General features: G+C 39.0%; 1 protein-coding gene across 1 annotated transcript in view; it reads left to right on the forward strand.

Moving 5' to 3' along the window:
• Positions 1-20,017, forward strand: part of LOC133526592 (atypical protein kinase C-like) — a 181,643-nt gene extending 161,626 nt beyond the window's left edge. The window contains exons 3-13 of the mRNA XM_061863282.1: positions 6,479-6,529; positions 9,231-9,316; positions 10,053-10,252; positions 10,639-10,789; positions 11,153-11,373; positions 11,646-11,826; positions 12,280-12,492; positions 13,029-13,196; positions 14,236-14,351; positions 15,274-15,403; positions 15,812-20,017. Coding sequence (XP_061719266.1) covers positions 6,479-6,529; positions 9,231-9,316; positions 10,053-10,252; positions 10,639-10,789; positions 11,153-11,373; positions 11,646-11,826; positions 12,280-12,492; positions 13,029-13,196; positions 14,236-14,351; positions 15,274-15,361 — 1,475 coding nt within the window. The 3' untranslated portion in view covers positions 15,362-15,403; positions 15,812-20,017. The remainder of the gene's footprint in view (positions 1-6,478; positions 6,530-9,230; positions 9,317-10,052; positions 10,253-10,638; positions 10,790-11,152; positions 11,374-11,645; positions 11,827-12,279; positions 12,493-13,028; positions 13,197-14,235; positions 14,352-15,273; positions 15,404-15,811) is intronic.
• Positions 20,018-22,435: the final 2,418 nt, after the last annotated feature.

Genomic DNA, 22,435 nt, shown 5'->3' on the forward strand with positions numbered 1-22,435 from the left:
GTCACACATTATTTGCAATGAAATGAGTTAAACATGAGTCACAGTTTTGATATTTAAATACCTTAAAATTGCGCCCTAGGTTCACAATCTTCCTCGCGTTGTACCGGCATTTTGCCGCGGCTCATGGGAGCCTGGGGTCCGTTTGGTAACTATCCCTACTTCCTAGGTTATTTTTTGCGTTTTAGTATATTAATTTTGAAATCTAATTGGAAAACGTTTTTGCTGTAGCTACTGAAAAGTTCTGCTAATTCTGCGTTTGACAGTACATACTTTCTATTCATTCACGTTTTTAAAAGGCAACCTTTCCCTTGCAATTTGTATGGGGCCCGCAGGTTGCTTATTGAAGAGTTTCGAGTCAAACTTCAGGTAATCCGGCAGACGCGGCATGAATAAATTGACAACTTCGCAAAAAGCGGATAAATTTAAATGCAAAGCAAAGTTTGTTTTTAGCCTGTAACGGTAATAAGAGGTGAGGTGTTCGTACCGGGGTACCTTTTTTCGGGTATATATTCAAAATAAGATTAAAAACAAGGTAGATATATGCTTAACCGAAGACTCAAAATCCTGTTGCTCCTGAATGTACAATATATTGTATATATAAATATCTAATTATTGCACGTCACAATGCTTAAACGTATAGATTTAAAAATGTTGCATAACACAAAAGAAAGTTTCGGGAAAAAGTAATATATGAAAAACATAAATGTCATTGTCACAAGCTAGGCTTATCACAGACTCCCCTATTAGGCTGGCAATAGGGAAAACGAAGTAACCAACTATCATTCCTTATTAGTATTACCTTACGTTCCTTGTAAAAGATAGACAAGAGAAGATAGGGTATATGTACGGCTTTAGTTTCACAAATAGAGCAATTACGGTTACCGGGATATCATGAGAAGATAATATCAGTAGTGTGCATAAACTAACAGATATGTCCAAAGTTTTGGGCCACCAGGTAAACAGATTTCTGTTTCCTCAAATGAGCTTAGATAACTAGGGAAGTATCTAAGTTTGCTTGGGTAAACTTTTTTGCTGACTTTGATTTCTAAAATTATGGTTGTACATGTTCTGGCCTGGAACAAAATTGTTTACGTTTAAAATTACATATCAAATTCAATATAAAAGTTTATATCAGGAAACTAAAGTAAAACTATTGTTTGTCTAATCTCCTCGATGAGACAGTTAAGAAACAACCCATAAATATAAATTTTAATTTCATCATATTGTATCGGTACGCCAGAACAGTCCAAACGTACCTATTTAAAAAGTAGCCAATACGAGTAAACAGGCGAAGTTTAATTCTAGATAAGCGAATACCGGTAACCAAGTTGAATACTTGTTTTCATAGTTTACTGAACGGTAGATAAACATATTTGTGCGACAGTCTGATTTTCGTTCGTATTCCCCTTATAACTTTTATCCGATGTATTTTAAATGTATTGCTATTACTTAGCATGACACGAATGGCGGTAAAAAAATAAATTCTTTTTCTTACACCGGGGACACTGAAGTTGGCAACCGCTTTTCCTGTCCGTTAAAACAGCGCTGGATAAGAGCGCCGGGTTTAAAATAGGAAGAGCAAATCGAAGATGTTCTCTATTTAAACTGGCCTTTTTGCCGCTGGGAACGGACGCCTGTTTAATTAAATTGATTGTAAGCAGATGCTGGCATAAAGTTCTTCGTATTTGTTATTCAGTTTTATAGTAAGTCGGAATGTTCTTAATGTTGGCGGTATCGGTATTTGAACACCGAGAAGCTAAGATGGTATTGGCATTACCTAGGATGCTGACAACCCTGGGTTCGAAACGACCATTGAAGGTTTCAATCTTGAGCCAATTTGTCATATTTACAAGTTTCCAATGCTTTCATAGGCATAATAATAATTGTTATTAGTGTACGAAACATTCCTAAAAATTTCAATATATATTTAATAATAGTGCCGACATCGTTGAAATTGTCAATATATAATAGGTCATTGTGCAACTAAGGGTAAGTGAAGTTTTGGAGACGAGGGAATTAAAGACCCGAGTTTGCAATATTCTTACCCCCGGAGTTGCACACAATGTTTTTCTTCACACTTACGAAGAAAAAAACTAAAATTTAAGCGAACTGATTCTTAAATACGGTGACATATCAAAAATTCGACCGCCATTTTGCAATTTCTTGACAGGTTAGGCATCGAAGGCCACGATTGAAAATTATGTAAAAATATTTTAAACGGCTGTTAAATTAATCAAATAAAATAATTTTATAAACAAAAATATTAAATTATAAACGTCATTATTTTAAAAGTACAACTCATTTATGCTACTTGGTTTGTATGAATAATTGCCATAATAAAAACAATGTAGCTAGGGAATTGTGAAAAAAACAATTCATAACTCCCGCGGGAACAAAATAGGCCTTTGTTCTTCAGTACACCTGCATGAAATAAGATCTTTTTCGAGCATGTGTGATGAAACTGATGAAAAAATTATAAACAGCTTAAGCGTTTCACGTCATAACTCGGGAAAACCGATTTTCCCATAAATGAAACCTAGTTGGACCTATAATTAACTGATATTTCAAAAGTAGATTTTTTTTATTCAATCTATTTGATTCTTCTTGTTTTTTTTAGATTTGTAGACTTTTGACACAAATAAAATAAAGCCAAATATGCAGCAACATAAGCATTTATTAAATGTATAAAAACGAAAACTCCTATCAAACGTAAACCAGAACCAAATGTAATAAGAAGGTATAGCTCTACAGCCAAGAGGTAGTGCATTTTGAATCTATAGAAGATATTGCTTAAGCCGAGTTTTAAAGCTATTAAGACAATTTAAAATCTGTAATGGTGAAGGTATATCATTTCAGCACTTAGTTGCTGTGCATTTAAAACTACCTTGTTAATAAGCATTTATTAACTCAAGTTATTTACATATCACACTCGCTTTGTAGGCAATATAATATGCCCAAACTTGGCCACCATTCTCTATGAAATCCAATAAGAATAAACACAATCGTAATTGATGCCAAGTTCTTAAATGTTTTCTTTTTCTTCCAAAAGAAAGCACTTAATGCAATTTTGGAATTACAAAGTTTTTCTTTGTTGGCGAGCTGGATAGCCCGTCCGCTCAGCGTGTTGTTCTAGTCGCTTGAAGAGCGCTGGCGAATCGAAGGCACCGACGAGCTCTCGTGTCTAGAGAATTTTTAGAATCCTCTGCTTTAAAACTCGTCTATTTTTTTTCACTTTAAGCAAAATTGTTATTTCTATTGGCTTGATAGAAAGAAAACACGCATATCATAGCAGTGTATTTCTAGTATAAAATAGCTAGTGTTATAGCCGAGGAATCTGATGACCAACATTTTAAACAGCAGATCACAATTTCCTGGCTTAACGCCCCTTCTAAAATACTGCTCAGAAAATTGAGTTTTAGGCCGCGGACTGGACGCATGCAGCGCTCGGTGCGGCGAGCGGAGCGGCGGGCGGCTCGACAAAACAGATTCATTCAATTCTATACATTTTGATCGAGCCACTCAAATCACCGCTCGCGCCGTCCCGTAGACTTACTTCAAACAAAAACTTTACTTTTATCATTGACAAATACGATCCATATCGTATCTAGGCCTAATATTTGACGTATCTTAAATTTCGGATCAGGCCGATAATAATTACTGATCGAGGTCACATAAGACTGGCGCCCAAACTGACCACGCCCGCGCTGTACATTCGGGCTTAATGACAGCCTGGCTAGTGCATTACTTGAATCGAGCTTAGAATGTTTTTAAAAGTCTCGCATTTCGCTTGGGATCGCTTGTTAGTTTTGTTTTTACTTTTTTAAAGCCTTGGCATTTATTCCATTCCAATTAGAAGCTGACTGCTGAAACTGTAAGTACCAACTTAAACGAATGAACTACAGAATCAAGCAGAATGGTATTTGGTATAGAATATTTCGAACTAAGGATGTTTCAGTAATATTTCTGCTATTTTTTCGAGAACGATTTTTTCTGCTGTATACAGCGCAACCGAAGGTTGAACCCACGATATATGACCACCACGCACATAATTATGAAATATTAATACGAACGACTGTTTGGTAGATAATCACTGTGTTTTTAAAGTCAGGCAATGGTTGGCATGCGACCCAACTCGGACAATGCTTATAATATGTCACAGCGATACGATACCGTTCTATCAGTGTCAAGTGACGTTTTTGGATGAAGAAATTTAACTTTTGACAAATTTTGGTATCGTATCGCTGTGACATCTTATAAGCATTGTTCGAATTGGGCTGATGGTAGGCAATGTTGTGCAAGTTTTCTGTAGTCGAAACTCCGGACGTTCAATTTGCCTATTTTTTCGTCGACGTACTATTTAAAAAGTCCGGAACTTAGTGAAAAAGCTTTGAATTCCTCAGCGGAATAGTAATGGAATTACGAACTTTCAAAAGAGTGACATATAGCATTCCACATTCGAAAATGCTCTCAATATTTCCCATTTTTAAACAGAACGGTTGGGGAGCAAACATGAAACTCCATTAAAACAGTTATTCCAAAAAGTACTCTGTAGTTTACTCCCAATATTCAATATTTCCAGGAGGCCTTTCAAAATCTAACTCTTTATCGCCTTTCAAATTTAAACTTTAATAACGACAGACTAGGTCGCATTTGGAACCGCTTTACCAAATAGGAACTTGCGAAAGTTAATAACTGTTTGCGCGTGAAGTTTGTTTGTGTGAGAATGTTTTCGGAACTATGCTTGTCGAAATGAAGAATAGTTAGAAAAAAGTTCCCACAACAAATTGGAAGCTGATGCTTGATTGTGCGTTTGTTTTCATTGGCTCCACGCTGCGAAAGTATTTTCCGGTAGTGGATTTTCAAAACAAAATGCAATTTAAAAATGGAGCATTTCGTTAAAGAGATAGCGAGATTTATTCGAAATTGGAAATTGCTGTTTGAGTTGTTCATTTGTTTTCAATATGAATGCAGAGATGTGATCGGAGTTTTGAATTCGGTTCCAACATTGTTTTTGAATGTTTTTTACCTATTGTTAAATGTACGTTTGCTTAAGGCTTGTGCACACCGTATGCGTGTGTGTAGACGAGCACGTGCACCTGCACTAAAATGTTGGACACGTGCACGCACACGTCATGGATGTGCCGTTTCTCTTAAGGACCTGGGTATTACAACCCGCTCATGCACGTCTACGCACATGCATCCGCTTAGCGGATTCCGCTGTGCAAAGGCCTTTTACTATGGACAAGTATTACTTATACAGTAGGTATCGTATGTCAAACCTGTATCAAAATCTTTAAACTCCATTAGAGAAAATCGTCAGTCGATGACAACTGACAACTCGGCGAATCTTCGTTAAAAACCTTATCGGCACCCAGGTGGTGTCGGGCGGCGGCAACACCCATAAAACCCTTAGCATGCGACATATGCAAGTCTATACGAAGACCACTTGCTTTCAGATATACTGCATGCTTGTATACGACCGACGTAGTATTAAAAACTGACACATTCAGAACACCCAGCTTTTTTAGAACCTACCTGTGTAATATGAAGCACTTTCTTAGACTATTAGTTTTAAAACATCAATACATTATACATCTCAATAAAACGAATTAGAGACGACAGAGCACTTTATTCTACAAGTCTCAACCTACAGGCCAATTCGAACGTACACTGACATCAGAATGATATTTTAATCATACTCGTATTATTTAATTATCCTGCGTCTCGCCCGCGCCAATACATGTACGGAAAAGTACGAGCGAAATCCACTATAACTGAATGGCATCAGTTAGATGTCATTCTGATATCAGTGTACTTTCGAATTGACCTGCTGTACTAGTATTTTCCTAAAATCCTTCAACGTTCCCATCCCTCGGCCAGGAAAAGGATTACACTCCAGAGTATTAAATCACCAAGACAAATACCCGGGTCAACACTTCCCTTTAAAATGTAAACACTAAACACAACAGACCAGCGTCGGCGTCTATTTTTAAAGGCACCGGGGCGGAATCTCTTCTTTCCGGACAGAATGCAATTTCGGCCGGAAACAACGGGATTGCTGGACGTTTGTGCGCTTTTGTTATTTTAAACTAATCATTACTGCACTAGAGAGCTGAGGGTTGTATTTTTCTGTTTGTGGTGAAGTTACAAGCCATAAATAAAGTGACGCTTTGTACTAGTTTAAACTATCTCATTATTTACTGTAAATATAGGTAAATTAACACAAGGATCACGTTACTGAAGTCCAAAGATAATATATTGTTGTATCTACCATATCTTAGGAATTGCGCGAACGCCATTACTTATTATTTAATCAAATCGGAATACCCAAAATGTTGAAAGATAATATGCATGTATTTGGTCGTCTGTTAAATATTCAGGTTATAAAATGCATAATGGTGCCTTACAAGTCTTTTAACTAGTTATGATATATGGTAATGTTGTTAAACGCTACATTGTAATGTTTTCATTGTTGCAGTGTTCCCGAATGTGCCGCCGGCGCCGGGCATGTCATGCGCGGGAGAAGACCGTAAGTATACTCGTAGTTCGTGCCATCCATGATGACGCGCAGATTTGTCAAATATAACTTTTAATAACATGATATTAAGAGTCAAGGCACTGGGCATGTGAATTACATGATCTATAACCACAATTATTTCTGCATACCGTTTTCTTACTCGATAAAGGATAGGTTTACAGCGGGTGGCCTACGGGGAAAGCCTAAAGATCCTAAAATTTTACCCCCTTATTCATAAACGTCTACTAAAGTTAACAAGCCGCTAATAATCGTTTGTCCCTTTCCATCATACCAATACGTCGGAAAGGGATAAACGATTATTAGCGGCTTGTTAACTTTAGTAGACGTTTATGAATAAGGGGGTTAGTTTTTCTTTGATACTAAAAACTAATTTCATTTCATTCGACAGAAGAATTATCGAATTTCAATATATTACGAAAAGGCCGCGTCATTTCGTACCTAATAATTAGAGTGTGCGGAAAGAGAAGAGTCGTGGTCGTCGTGGAATGTATAGGGCCCAATACATTCCACGACTCTTCTCTTTCCGCACAGACTCTATCAAATATATCTCCCCATTCCCCAAAACCCACTTACCGCCTGATTAGAGCTTTAAGATACGTCAAATTTAGGTCTAGATACGATATGGATTGGATATGTTAGTATCAAAAGTGACGTGTTTGTTTGAAGAAACGTCACTAGCCTTAGCTTTAGGCGCTCTTCTCCCCTAATACAATTTTTTTAGTGTTTGTGTTTATTGAGGTTCCACTGTATATGGGTAATTATTTCATCTTAAGTCCAAATAATTACATTATATTATATAAATATAATCTAAAAGTAAGCGAAAATGAAACAATTTCTAAAACTAAAAGTTTATAAATCTGTCAAGATTTGATTACTTAGTGAGAAAATCGTGCCTCCAAACCAATAAAAAGGCAGTGTTTCTTGAGTTCGTTTGTCACCCGAGAAATAGGAGCCAATTTCATTACTATTTGTGAAAAGAAAATGTTGCCCAATCTCTCTCTTTCAGAAGAATAAACATGAAATAGGCTTGATTTCGAATTCACGTAAGATATTTCCACGATTTCAGTTCAATATACTTAGTATGAATTTCCGGATGAATAAAAAATGGTTGACACATGATGTATGTGTGTTATCGTGGCTTTTGGAATCCCCCAAAGTACTTCACAATTCGCATATAGCCTTCCGCATATATTTACTTATCATAACAATACGTTGCCTTTATATAAACCATAACATCCACATCATTTCTGCTGCCGTGAGCGTAAATAAGTTAATTTCAAAATTAACCATGTTATTAAAATTTTACCCAATAAAGACTCACGGCACAAAAGCCTGGCTAACCGAGCGCAACGTCAATTGAGCTTTTTAGGCAACGTCATCACCATGTGAAAGCTAGCACGGTAATGTCCAAGCCGTCAGCGAGTTAAAAAAACCCTTTAAACATTTTATAACCTCGTCTCGCTCGCTCGCAAGTTTAAAAGTAAAGAGTGAAAGAGCCCTTTAAAATTCTTTTATTCGTCACGGAAGCCCGGGGATTCCGCCGGAGACCCGTTGAGCCGACGTAAATAATATATTATGTGTTAAGTGCAGTTTACGCGGAAAAATGTTATGAAATTGAGCTGCTGCTTTAAATTCTGGTCAGTTTAGTTTTTGCATACTGCGCTGCTAAAACAACTAGCAAGCATTTATAAGATACTACATGAAAAATAAAACTACTTTAAACATATATTGTTAAGGATGACTATCGCAGATATAAAAAATCTTAATGTGTTTACTTATTTAAATAATTTAAACGTAAACGTTGCGTTTCTGGATTAAGACATGCTAGTTGAGAATTATTTATGACCACTAATCGCTACTGCATATCTGTGATATGTCCCACCTTCCGAAAGGTATTTCTTGTAAATAAATCGCTTGCCTCACTAAATTCGCTTTAAACCGATAAGATAGTAGCGATAACGTTCATCCAATCGACACGCCACTCCGATGTCTTGTACCGGCGACATCGCCAAGCATCTAGCAGGTGCTTTATTTTATTTACAATTTCTTATTTAGTGTACACAAAGTGACAGTCTGGTCATTACCATGGTTAAGTGACAAACGTGTCATTACCGTGCAAGAATTACAAGTGACAATCGAGACGACGCATCGTCATCGTGTAGCAAAGTGTGAAATGGTGTAAGATTGATGACAGGGTAGTGGAGGAGGTGTGGTGGCCTAATTTGGGTGGAAATAGCAATCGGATGGTCGTTAATTGTAACTGGCCCGAGGGAGCTCTTGTTAGCGCCTATGTGTTGGTAATGACGAGGCCGTGCTTTGAATCGCATCAAATCGTTAAGTGTTTGTGGAATGAGTGAATTGAAAGTTTTTATTTGGAGGTATTTCGTAGTGAACTAAACATAATGTAATATATATTTTGTTTCGAGGATATGAAAAAACTTTTTTTGTTAAAATATATCTTCACGGGATCAAGCAGTGTTACAAAAACATATCTACAGAGATATATCTAAAATACTAATAACATTCATAAAAAAAAAAACACAATTCACAAGATTCACCGAATGACATACGGTCCGAATTTTTAGGCGACAATATTTGTTTATAAATTGTTAATTTAATCTATGAATAACTAATGTGAACTAATCTTACTTACTTTTTTAAATCGTAGCCGTATATTGGTGTTTATTTGCAGGCAGCATATACAGGCGCGGCGCCCGGCGGTGGCGGAAGCTCTACCGCGTCAACGGGCACATCTTCCAGGCCAAGAGATTTAATAGAGTAAGTTGTCCAGCAACGGCTCATTTTCTGGCCCGCCAGCTTCAATGCCACTTTGTTGCACAGCTGGCGTTGATGCCGGATTCAATTTACAGTTGTCTGAACTGGTAGAAAGTGGAAAGTTTTTTGTTAGCAAGAAAGCTGGAAGTGCTTTCAATCAAAGAGATATTTTTTTTTACTTAACGGTTTTGTACCTAGGAACAAGTCAAGGCGAGTCATTAATTGGGTAACAATTATTCCTTTGCAGTATGCTTGTAATGCTAGATGTGATCCAAAGTATTTAAGGCCCTATCTGACGATAAGCACAAAACTTGGCATACGTATTGGTTATTCAGGAACGAAAATGAAAGAGGACACAACTCGTCATGTGCTTGATGACGACCGGTCTGGCCTAGTGGGTAGTGACCGTCATATCGACCGATCATTCGAGTAGGTAATGAAGCCGATGGTCCTGGGTTCGAATCCCGTTAAGGGCATGTATTTGTGTGATGAGCACAGATATTTGTTCCTGTGTCATGGATGTTTTCTATGTATTTAAGTCAAGTCAACACAAGCCTTCTTGCTTCCTGAGCTTACTTTTGTGTATTTATTTATTTATCAACTTCGTAATATAAAATTAATTCAGGGACCATATTTTTTTATTTATTATGTGCTTATTTTAAAACTCTTTTAAATTGGATCGCCTTAAATATGATGTCTTTTACCCGTATCAGTCAACTTTTAACTATTCTCTTTCCAGCGCGCCTTCTGTGCCTTCTGCCAGGACCGCATCTGGGGCCTCGGCCGCCAGGGCTTCAAGTGCATCCAGTGCAAGCTGCTGGTGCACAAGAAGTGCCACAAGCTCGTGCAGAAGCCGTGCTCCAGCGAACATGTGGATCCTGTGGAAATCAAGGATGATGCCAATGGAGAGAGCACGCTGGGCCGCGCTTCGTCCGTCAGGTGAGTCAGCCAAGAAGTATCAGAGTAAGGGTTCACGTTCTTCAAATATGGGAATTCTTTACCAAAGCCGTTAGAAGGTACTCCACCCAGACACATCTCACGTCTCAGCCTGTGTAACGAAACAGACGTCAGTCAACAATAGTTTTATTCAATACACTTGCTTCACGTTTGTAAGTTTATGTAATCATGGTTATCTATTTTTCACGTCGTGTCCCATTGAAGTAAAACAACATACCTAATGTCGCTAGCTGGAGCGGTAGTGTTTTTACTTTTTAGGGAAAAAAAATTATTTTTGATTACATATAACAGAAACTTTGAATAAACTGGTATTTAAACCTTCATCTAAGTACATTTTATAAAATTGCAATTGAAACTTTTTTGGCCAGGTCTAGAGCAGACCCCGAGCCACCGCTGCCGGACACGCCCCCCGCGCCAGCGCCGGCGGTGCGCGAAGACCTGGAGCCGGGCTCGCAGCGGCAGTACTCGCTCGACGACTTCGAACTAATCCGAGTCATCGGACGCGGCTCTTACGCTAAGGTAAACGCTACTTGATCATAGAAAAATCGTCCGGTACTTGACGTTAAACTAAAATATGTCTTCATTATATAAATGTTTACTTAGTCAAAAATTATAGTAATTATAGTTAGTACACGGGCACGTTTAGTGGTACAGTAGCTAAATCATACGGTAATATTCCCGCAAAAAACTCTAGAGCGGACTAGAAGTTTGATGCGAAGTGTGATCAATGGATTATCAAAAATTTTAGAATACAGGTCAAGATTAATCATGAGTCTCATATTTTTAATTTCCTTTAAACCAATTCGTACTGGTAGAAAGTGTACGCAACAGTGTTAGTTTCTTTACTTTTTAGACATGAAATCTAAAATGTATATTCTCCAGGTGCTGATGGTAGAACTGAAGCGGACGAAACGCGTGTACGCGATGAAGGTGATCAAGAAAGCTCTCGTCACGGACGACGAGGACATCGACTGGGTGCAAACCGAGAAGCACGTGTTCGAAACGGCTTCCAACCACCCGTTCCTCGTGGGGCTGCACTCCTGCTTCCAGACTCCTAGTAGACTGTTCTTCGTCATTGAGTTTGTGCGCGGAGGTGATCTAATGTGAGTACACTGTAGCACGCGTTTTAATGGCCTCCAAGGATCCTTTCCTCGTGGTTCTGCATTCCTTCTTCCAAACTCCAAACAAGTTCTAATTAATATAAGTTCTTTACGATTTGATTCACCAACTAATCTCGAAACTCAATACCTTGCAGTAGGCGTTCCATTTGAGATACTTGGTCGAAAGCCTTACTAAAATTGGTGTAAACAATGTCAATGTGTTTACTGCTATTGTGCTATTATCAATCGCAGTGACAGAAACTATCTCATTCCAGGTTCCACATGCAGCGGCAGCGGCGGCTGCCCGAGGAGCACGCGCGGTTCTACGCCGCGGAGATCTCCCTCGCCCTTCACTTCTTACACGAGCGCGGCGTCATCTACCGTGACCTGAAGCTGGACAACGTCCTGCTGGATCATGAGGGCCACATCAAGCTCACCGACTACGGCATGTGCAAGGTCAGACTTTATTATACTTATATTTTTATTTAATTCAGCCTTTAAAAAATCCATATCTTGTTAGTATTACTTAAACTAGGAAACCTATAAACTAAGTGTTAGTCTAATAAAATTGCAATTAATGATATATATCTGTTAATCTATCTATCACTAGAAACATCCTGAAGTCCTGCATCTCACCTCAGACATCGCAAAGTCTTTGAGAAACGTACATGTAATCCTGGTCTCTAGATTATGTATTTTTTTTACTCCTCATCTTAGCCTTTTCCCGGTTGATAGATTCGCTATGGCAACTTGAGACAATATTTTTGACGTAAGCGACTGCTATCGGACTTGGGTCCGCTTACGATATTTTCCTTAATTAAAAAGGGACCGGGAAGGTTCACCAACCCAACCTAGCCCTTCCAAAACAATCAGAGTAGCCTTTTATTAACCGTTGATATACAATTCCAGGAGGGCGTCCGGCCCGGCGACACGACGTCGACGTTCTGCGGGACGCCCAACTACATCGCGCCGGAGATCCTGCGCGGCGAGGAGTACGGCTTCAGCGTGGACTGGTGGGCGCTCGGCGTGCTCACCTACGAGATGCTGGCCGGCCGGAGCCCCTTCGACATCGCGCAGGCCGCCGACAACCCCGACCAGAACACCGAGGACTACCTCTTCCAGGTGACGGGCCGGCGAGCTCCCCGCTGCTGCCCGGCTCCTGACCGGGGGGCATAGGGTTTAGCAATTAGCGACTTTAAAAAAATTTGGAATATCCTGACAAATTCGGACATCAAGGTGATGGTGGTGCAGACATTTCCTAGACGTAAACTTGGTCCAAAAATAACCGTCATCATTACCACTATAAAGTAAAGAAACACTCATTTAAATCCCTTAATCCAACCTTTCGTGGACCACTGGCCCCTTAACTGGCAACCAAATGTTGTAGCTACGGCATAACCATCCCTTTCCACTTCACGACTTTTTAAGGTTTCTAAAAAACCCCGACACTCGGCAGGAGGGCTTGCAATCCTAATAAATTTCCTGACATGTCAGGGGAAACCCTGACGTATTTAACCTTTCCTGGGCTGTGCACGAGCTCCAATTCTCTATTGTAAGGACACTGCTTCGTTGTACACCTTCCCGCTTCCCGCTGTTTTAACGGGCTTCCTTGATATAAAACACGATGTAACCTCAACTTTTTACTAAACATTTTCCAGGTGATCCTAGAGAAGACGATCCGTATTCCCCGCTCGCTGTCAGTAAAGGCCGCGTCCGTCCTGAAGGGCTTCCTCAACAAGAGCCCCTCGGAGCGGCTCGGCTGCGGCGAGAGCGGCTTCATGGACATCGTGCAGCATCCCTTCTTCAAGAGCATCGAGTGGGAAATGGTAAGTAAAATTATTAAAAGTACATACACGGTCTGTCTGGAAATAACATGCATTGGGACAGCATCAGATTTTATGTCCAAGTTTACACGGGGCTAAGATTCGTAAAGTGGTTAAGGGAGATCTATAATGAAACCTTGTGAACGTCAGCTGTCAAAAACAGAAAAAATCGTACTTTCTACCTATTGCAAATAAGATGTTATCTTGAAAAAAATGCAGCGAAGTATAAAGTGCTGGGTTATCGCCATTATGCATTAGACACACATATTTTTATCCCGCCAAACAAGCATGTTCAGTTATTAAGTTTCTATTTATTATTTACTTGTTTAAAATTTGATTTAGGTAACAAAGCCCATATTACAAATACATTATAGGCTAATATATATACATAGTGGTTTTTTTTCCTTTAATTTCAAGGGAGCATTCCTGAGCTTAAATTAAGTAACTTTCTCAAAGACACTGGTATTCTAATTAAGTCCGTTTCGGAGGTAATCAATAATTTATTTTTATCTCATAAGGCCCTTAGGAGCGTATACACTTGCCTTAGAGCATGTTTACATATTGATTAGTGTCTGGTATACATTTGCTATTAAACGTAAGTACTATCTCGGACGATTGATGTTCGAAATGACATTGATATGTCACAGTTTTCAATTGTTTGGTTGAATTAAATTTATGCCCGTGTTACAACAACGCTATATGCAATATTTAATTACTTTTTATAACAATGTATAATTATTATTTTTTAATTAACTATGCCATTTAGATTTCTTAAACGTACTTCCCCATGACGTGGAGTTGACGGAATTCAATAAAAACACGGTGTATACATTTTATAAAATTAAAAGTAAACACTATTTAGGCGACAAAACGGCGCGGCTCCGTTGAGTCGGCTGCTCTTGCGTCGTATTCTGTAGTTTGCCCCGGAACCTCCGAAACACGACACCTTTCGGCCAGAAGTTGGCCTCGGTTTTTGACGTTGCATGCAAAATATCCTCAGCAGAGTAGATCCCTATCTGATATTGTAATGTCTGCGTTCCAGCTGGAGCAGAAGCAGGTGGTGCCGCCCTTCAAGCCGCGGCTGGAGGGCGAGCGCGACCTGGCCAACTTCCCGCCCGAGTTCACCGACGAGCCCGTGCACCTCACGCCCGACAACGAGTGAGTACAGCACGAACAGTTCCAGCTGGAGCAGAAGCAGGTGGTGCCGCCCTTCAAGCCGCGGCTGGAGGGCGAGCGCGACCTGGCCAACTTCCCGCCCGAGTTCACCGACGAGCCCGTGCACCTCACGCCCGACAACGAGTGAGTACAGCACGAACAGTTCCAGCTGGAGCAGAAGCAGGTGGTGCCGCCCTTCAAGCCGCGGCTGGAGGGCGAGCGCGACCTGGCCAACTTCCCGCCCGAGTTCACCGACGAGCCCGTGCACCTCACGCCCGACAACGAGTGAGTACAGCACGAACAGTTCCAGCTGGAGCAGAAGCAGGTGGTGCCGCCCTTCAAGCCGCGGCTGGAGGGCGAGCGCGACCTGGCCAACTTCCCGCCCGAGTTCACCGACGAGCCCGTGCACCTCACGCCCGACAACGAGTGAGTACAGCACGAACAGTTCCAGCTGGAGCAGAAGCAGGTGGTGCCGCCTCTTCTTGCTTAGCGCGGCTATTTCCTCGCCAGGACGCTCGTTATGTGTGGACCTGCATATGGAGGAATATACGTGTAAACTCCTTTACTTCTAAATTAATTGCCGTATTCAAAGAACTTGTAAAAAAACCTGACTATAAAAACGAAATATAAAACGATAAGTAACATATTGTATTAACCGGTTTATGCTGACGATCATAGTTAACCGGTCAAACGGAGTACGTTGTTACTAGTACAAAGCTAGACATTTCTTGCTCTCGTCATATGCGACCATCCGGCTGCCATCGTAAAACACGCCAAAGTAAAACACCCATCGAGCCAACCAAATTATTCATGCCCAAGTTTTAGAATAATCTCTAATGTGATTTTCGAGCTATGGTTAATTTTCTGATTGTATTATTATTGTACAAATGTGATTGGCTAACGTGAGCAACTGTTAAATTGACAGCAACGTGATCGCGGACATCGACCAGTCGGAGTTCGAAGGCTTCGAGTACGTGAACCCGCTCCTCATGTCGCTGGAGGACTGCGTGTGACACCACGCTTGCCTGCTGCACCCCTACCACGACCCCGCCATGGTAAATTTATTTATTTAAACTTTATTGCACGATATAAAATTGTACATAATGCCTTAAGGCATTCTCTACCTTTCTCTATTCTATTAGTATTCAACAGTACAGTACTAAAACTTAGTGTATTTGCATTTTTATAAACTGACCTTTTAGCACTTGAGAGACTATCTTGTAGACAATGAACTTTCATAGTAAAGCGCAGCACGTGTGGTTTGATTTAATGTTAGTTTTCCTCCCAATTAACAAACTGATAACGTCAAGTGTGGCAGCGTCAGCTGTCATCCCTTAGAGAATTTTCAAACTGTTCATTAATGGACAATGACGTTGACAAATGGTTTCTTTTTTTTTCTCCTTAATCAACGTCTTGCCCTTCATTTTATTACATTAAATAATTGCATGAATGATTGTCCTCAGGCGTTCGGTTACGGCGAGTCGTCGTCGTCGGACTACGACTCGGTGTGCTCGTCGCTGCCGCCGCGCAAGCCCACGCTGCTGCAGCACATGTTCTGTCTGCCGCTCAACTGACCCCGCCACGATTAACCGGTCACAACTCTAACCGGTTACACATACCAATTAACCGGTTTCGAGTTTCCGTTGTAGTTTTCAATGCTGCAGCACATGTTATGTCTGCCGCTCAACTGACCACGCCACGACTAATGCTAACCGGTTACAACTTAATCGGTTACACATACCAATTAACCGGTTTGGAGTTTTCGTTGTAGTTTTCCATGCAATTTAACTTTGTAAATTGTATTAGAGTCCGTCTAAGATAACTTTGTATATAATTGCACAGAAATGACTGATGACATTACTATTATTGCAGATGCCATGCAGGGTTAGCTTGGTCCGACTCTAGAATCTGCCGTTTCAATGTTGTAAATTGCTTTACAAATCAAGATTCTGAACAGTACCAGCAAAGAGTTGATAGTAGAAGAGGAATAGTCTCATAAAAATGCGTGCCTTGAATTCGACAGCTGAATGGGACCGTACATTATGCAGTTATTGTTGGCAAAAATTACCACAAAACATATGGCGCCGTACAACGTCGTCTTCAGCTGTCAAACTTGGAGACACAATGTTATGTTAGACTTTACACGTCCTATCCTATGAATGCATTAGTGCTTCCGTTTACAATCAATGAAAAATCGTGGCGCATTGCATTTGCAAAAAATGCTTGTTTTGTACTTAAAACTATTTAGACTGGTTGCAAGCCTCAATGGAAAGTGGATGGATGGAGTTTTGAAATAAATCATTGTTGAATAAGTAAAAATGAAAGTTTGTGAATATTTAAGACAAGCTAAAGTGACAATTGTTATACCAAACAAAAATGATACAAAAGTCACCAAAGTCTTGCTTATTGCCACTTAAGGCCAAGCTGGTCAATATAAAAAATTGAAACAACTTTATATGTATTTTGAAGTATTGGGGAACGTGTAGCGGACAAAGGCTTGCCTTGTCATATGATACGATTCGAATGTAAAGTCAATTGTAAAACATGATAAGCGACGTTTCTTCAAGTCTAATGTTTGATTTACTTACTGGCTGTTACAGACTGAAGTGAAAAATATATACCTTAAACGATTTGTGAATTTATCTAAAATTATATAAAAATGTAAAGCTTTAGATTAGATTACTTGTGTTCACTATTATTTGTTTACCTCAGAATATTTGTAATGTTTTGCGGTACCAAAGTATATAAATAGAAAGTGTTTACATAGGCACTTAGCTCCAAAAACAATAATAAGTATAAATCTGTCTAAATAATCTAAAATGTGTCTAATTTTTGGAGCTAACTGTATATATGTAAATATTAAACGTAGTAAACAGATCTGAATATATTCTACTTTTCTTCGAAAGGAATTGACGGGACACAGACATTATTCTGGTGGTTGGTGCTCGAAGTCTAAGTAAGTAACCCTTCAGCATTCAGGTAGCAGCGGCTGGCGTCACACAGTTTTCCTATTATATTATAATAAATCTTAGATCACTTCGAATTAAGCCCGAAGCCACTTCGGGCTGAAAAACGCTTCTTATGTACATAAAATTATCTCTATGTATTATACAAAAACATATAAATAACTATAAATATTTTTGAAACTATTCTAATGTCTCTTCGCGTACGCGAACACCGAGCTGCATCGCGGTGTCTACCATCTATATATGTTTCTTGAGCAATAATATATTGTAGTTATATATCTATATGGGGACAGGTGATAATGCTCAATGAATGGCACGTAAGGAATTAAAAGTAGATAAAAATATCGCCCTTTAAATGCAGGCGCGTGTTTTAGCCCTTCTCCAATATTAGTGTTTCCCTAGAAGCCTAGTTTAAGCTAGAGTCTTGCTACGATTCTTTGCAAGGAGTCTTGCGTGGCGTGTACTGTGTTAGAAATGTATAGAAATCCTTATATCGTTAACACCTCTCAGAGAACAATCGAATGTAAACCTTGTCTATATGAGTGTAAGGACTGTAATCGCTACCAGCCGTAGTAAACCGAGTGTACATAAGTCACGCTTTATTCCTATTATATTGTAAATTAATGTATCCAATCCTACCGTAGCTCCCGTTGTCGTTCATAGCTAACACCACTCGTTTAGGTAGCCAACGAATTTTATAAAATATTATATATGTAATTATAAATATTGAGCACTGATACAAACTCGTGTACATTGAGAAAATAAAAATATTAAAAAATACAATCAGTTATAAAAATATTATAACAAATTATTGTTAAAGTAGAAGGAAAGACTTATTATATAATGATATGGTTACTTATATGGTAATCATGGGGGCGTATGCCGGTGTCCACGGACTATTCTAAATAACGTAGTATCTATTAGACATTTTGCACCGATATTCTAGTGATCACGCTCTTGGCTCGGCGATTACCTTAACCGATTATAGCCGGTCTCATAACATATTTTAACTACCCCGTAAACTAAAGTGTTACACCAAGAAACATATGGCATAACCGACAACAATAGATATATCGTGAACAACAAATTTTCGCAGTAATAAATCGCTATGCAAAATCCGAGGAAATATTAAATTATAAAATGAGCCAAATATTTTTCGGTGTAATGATAAGGTACCTTTAAAATGTAGAGTAAATTATATTTTGTCTGCATTCCATTTCTTCTAAGTGTTGCCACTGCCGCCCCGAATGTTATTCTTTTTGTTTGATCTTACTTTTCACGAAGATACAAGTAACAAAGTTATAATGAGAACAACTAAGTAGCAAAAAAGGCACCGTTAACATATTTGACTAACCTAAGTACAGTCAATCCTGTAGTACCTTCGATGTCAAATGTTGGATATTTATAGTTTCAATAAGCATAAATGAACGAGGTTTGAAGAAGCTAATGAAAAATTTAGTGCTCTTTGCCCCCGTCTAACCGTGGCGTCAGGGTTAACTGTGCATATTTGTTTAAAGTAAAATAGTTTAAAGTAAAGTAAAATAAAAAAAACAATCACCATATTGCAACTATGACTTTGTGGCTGGTATTTTTGTGAGTGAGATCTAATAAAAAATATACTATGCGAGTTAAATTTGCAACTAGCTATACCTGTATTGTATTATATACGTGGCCAGAGTTTAAGAAAAGACGCTTTTTGAGTGTCACATGTTAGTTTTCAACACGAATATTTCCTTAGTGCCATCGGGCTACTATCGTTACCTATGTTATCGTTGCTGTAAATGGATTTTATAATTGAAGTTTCATTTCTTTGATTCTTATAAAAATATATATATATATATTAAGCTGCATGAATGTGGTACAATTCCGTTATTAAAAATGTAATTTAAACAGCTGCTAGACTGTCCTGCGCTAAGTCGTTTGATGTTGGCTGACAAGAACAAGAGTCAGCCATATTTTCGCCTTTTCGCTTGTTGGTAGGTATATTTATTCGTTGCTTTTCATATTTTACTAGGGTATTCAAACCAATGAGTATTAACCGGTTAATTTTAATAACCGGTAATTTACCGGTTTCGATTATTACAATTTTACCATGTGTTGCGTGATGGGCGCTTTGCGTTGTCGAACCCGCGCGGGGTTTTGTATTATTTTAAGTATTTAATTATTATTAAGCTGTATTTTGGTACTATTAACTCTATATTAAGCGTAATTAGTTAACATTCCAATGTCTGACTTTATAATGTTTGTTTGTGCGATATGGTGACTCGCATGGATCAAGTTCCAAATTGTCTTTTTATACGGTTTAATAAGTTCAAATAAAATCTTGAGATTATTATAAACCTTATTACAACTTTGTTGTACGTTCGTTTAACCAATTTAGTTTGAAATGTATCTAAATATTCGTGTATCATACTAACCGCATGACAAATGACATTTAAATCACTGTTAATTATAAAAGGAATTGTTGAACACTTTATTGATATGTTAAAGTCGCCGTTTAGAACAAATTATGTATCTTAGTTTTAAGTTTTAGTTGTATGTTGATACATCCGATGTATGGAGCTTTATGTAGTATGGTTTACATATTGGATGTGTGTACGAACACCGGGCGAGTGACGAGTCTCTGTCGACTTAGACTGGATACCTAACTTGGGATACTGTACTATTCTGTGCTTAATTGAAAATAAAGAAAGATTAATCTGACTTGCGCCTTGTTATTTCAAGATATAACGATTTATATTTTGCTATGAAATCTATCTTCAATACGCAACACTGCGTAGAGAGCGCCACTAGCTCATAATATATTGCGGGCCTACCGCGAAACACAAAAATTGAAATTTCGTTTTCTGCCTCTATCACTTTTGCATATTTGAGCGACAAGAGCGTCGCAGCAGTAGGGGGAGGGGGGGGGGGGGGGGGGTGGGGCAAATTCATATGGCCGATGGCCAAAGGTAGGCAGAGGGGCATACATATAATTAGAAAGGAGATTAGCGATTTTCGGCCTACTTGGTACTATCGCGTACAAAAGTTCATACAATTCTATTAACCAATACGCATTTTAATACTCAAAATAGTCATAATGGATGGAGAGGATGCTTACTGTTTGCGGATGATTTGAAATTATTTTTACCCATAAACAACGCTGCAGATTGCGCCAGATTCCAGAGCGATATAGACAGTGTAGTTTTATGGAGTGAAAGTAACAAGTTATATTTTAACTCATCCTAGTGCGTGACTATTACTTTTTCTCGTGCGCACAGCCCTATCTATCAGGACTACTATATCCACGCCGAAAATTTAAAAAGTGTGACAGAAGTAAAAGATCTAGGTTTAAAATTTACATCTGATTTGAGATTTCGTGATCACATTAAAAATATTTGTAAAAAAGCTTACAGGATGCTTGGTTTTGTACTGCGTCGATCTCATAGTTTTACGAACATTGGAGCAGTTGCGGCCTTATATAATGCTCTCGTCCGCAGCAGCCTCGAATGTAACGCAGTCATTTGGGCTCCGCATGGGGCGAAGTACCAGTTAATGTTCGAACGCATACAAAATAAATGTATTCGTTTTTTGTATTTACGGCAATATGGAGTATATCCTTTTATCCTTTTTACCCTCTTTTATGTATCCCACGTTGTTTGTCCTGGGCATGGTGGGTTACAACGAGTTGCAGGTGCGCAGAGAGCTGAGTTTGGCGACATACTTGTTTCGGTTGCTAAGGGGTAAAGCCTACAACAGTCAAGTGTATGAGCGCCGTTGACGCGCGCTGTGCGGACCCTTAACCTAGTAGCCGAGAGCATTGATTTGTTTTGGTGTTCTCTGACTGAATCCACAAAGTCCACATTGTTCACATTATGTTATATGCGCCATAAGTTAAAATATTTTGCAATTGGAAAATATTAGAAAATATTAGATTGAGACTTGGCCATCGCCTGAAAACACGTGTAAATTCAATCGCCTGAAAACACATGTAAATTCAATTATTTAGTGCGATGGCCAAGTCTCAATATATTTATATAAAACATTAAAGAATTTTAATATTGATATGCGTCACTATAAGATGCTGTTAATTATTACGTAACAACTTAATGCTTCGAGTACGGAGATTCCAGACACAATTGATTTTCAATTGTTATGGACCACGATCGTGGTCTTAGAGACTGGACGTATTAAGACAGAAAGTCGCTTAAGTAGAGACTGAATAAATTAATAACCGACTTGGTATTACATGGATCTCACAACTTTTTACCGCAGAACAACTGAGCTGCGAGACTTGGTTTTTTTGACAAGTATTGTTTTTGATGGGATCTTCTTTTCCGGAATTCAATACATTTCGTTGAATGCGTAAGGAGGATATATAGGTTAAAATGCCATCAAACCAAGCTGGTGGTAACTAATGGGATTTTTCCCAGTAGTAATAATGTGGCAAAAAAAAAATCCAGTAGTTACCAGTGGTAACAACTTGGCGGTAACTAGTGGGAATACCCCGTTAAGATAAAAGCATTATAATAGCACTGACGTAAGGTTTAGGTTTAAAATCACCTGAACCGTGAGGTATTTTCACTACGGAGTTATATGGTGGGTAGCCACGGTAGCCATTAGTCATCGCTGACATAAGTGCGTTTCGATACTATTCAAAATGTTACTAGTGTCATTCATTATGTATTCATATATACCTACTTTTAAATTATAAATCGACTATAATTCCTATAAAATAAGTACTTACTTGGCTGGCGCGATGGCCCGAGTGGTGGAAATGAGTCCTGGCCTCCAACACAAGAGCACGCCACTTTTCTCGGTCCGGCACTCACGCCAGCTTTCGCTGACGCCGAGCTCACGGAGGTCTGCCTCCACTCTCTCCGCCCAACGATATTTAGGATGACCAACAGGACGGCGTCCAGTTGATCGACCCAAGTAGACCCTCTTGTCTGCCCGATCGTCACCCATCCTTTCGAGATGGCCAAGCCAGCCCAGGCATAGTATTTATCGGCCATATACGCGCCAATAGAATTTCAACTTTAGTATTTCGATTTAAGGTTCTAATTATATTGCACTTTCAGAAAATGAGACTTGCCATCAAATGAATCATCATAGCTGGATTAATTGGAATATATTGTTTTG

The sequence above is a fragment of the Cydia pomonella genome, chromosome 16 (assembly GCF_033807575.1).
Source record: "Cydia pomonella isolate Wapato2018A chromosome 16, ilCydPomo1, whole genome shotgun sequence".
Taxonomy (NCBI): domain Eukaryota; kingdom Metazoa; phylum Arthropoda; class Insecta; order Lepidoptera; family Tortricidae; genus Cydia; species Cydia pomonella.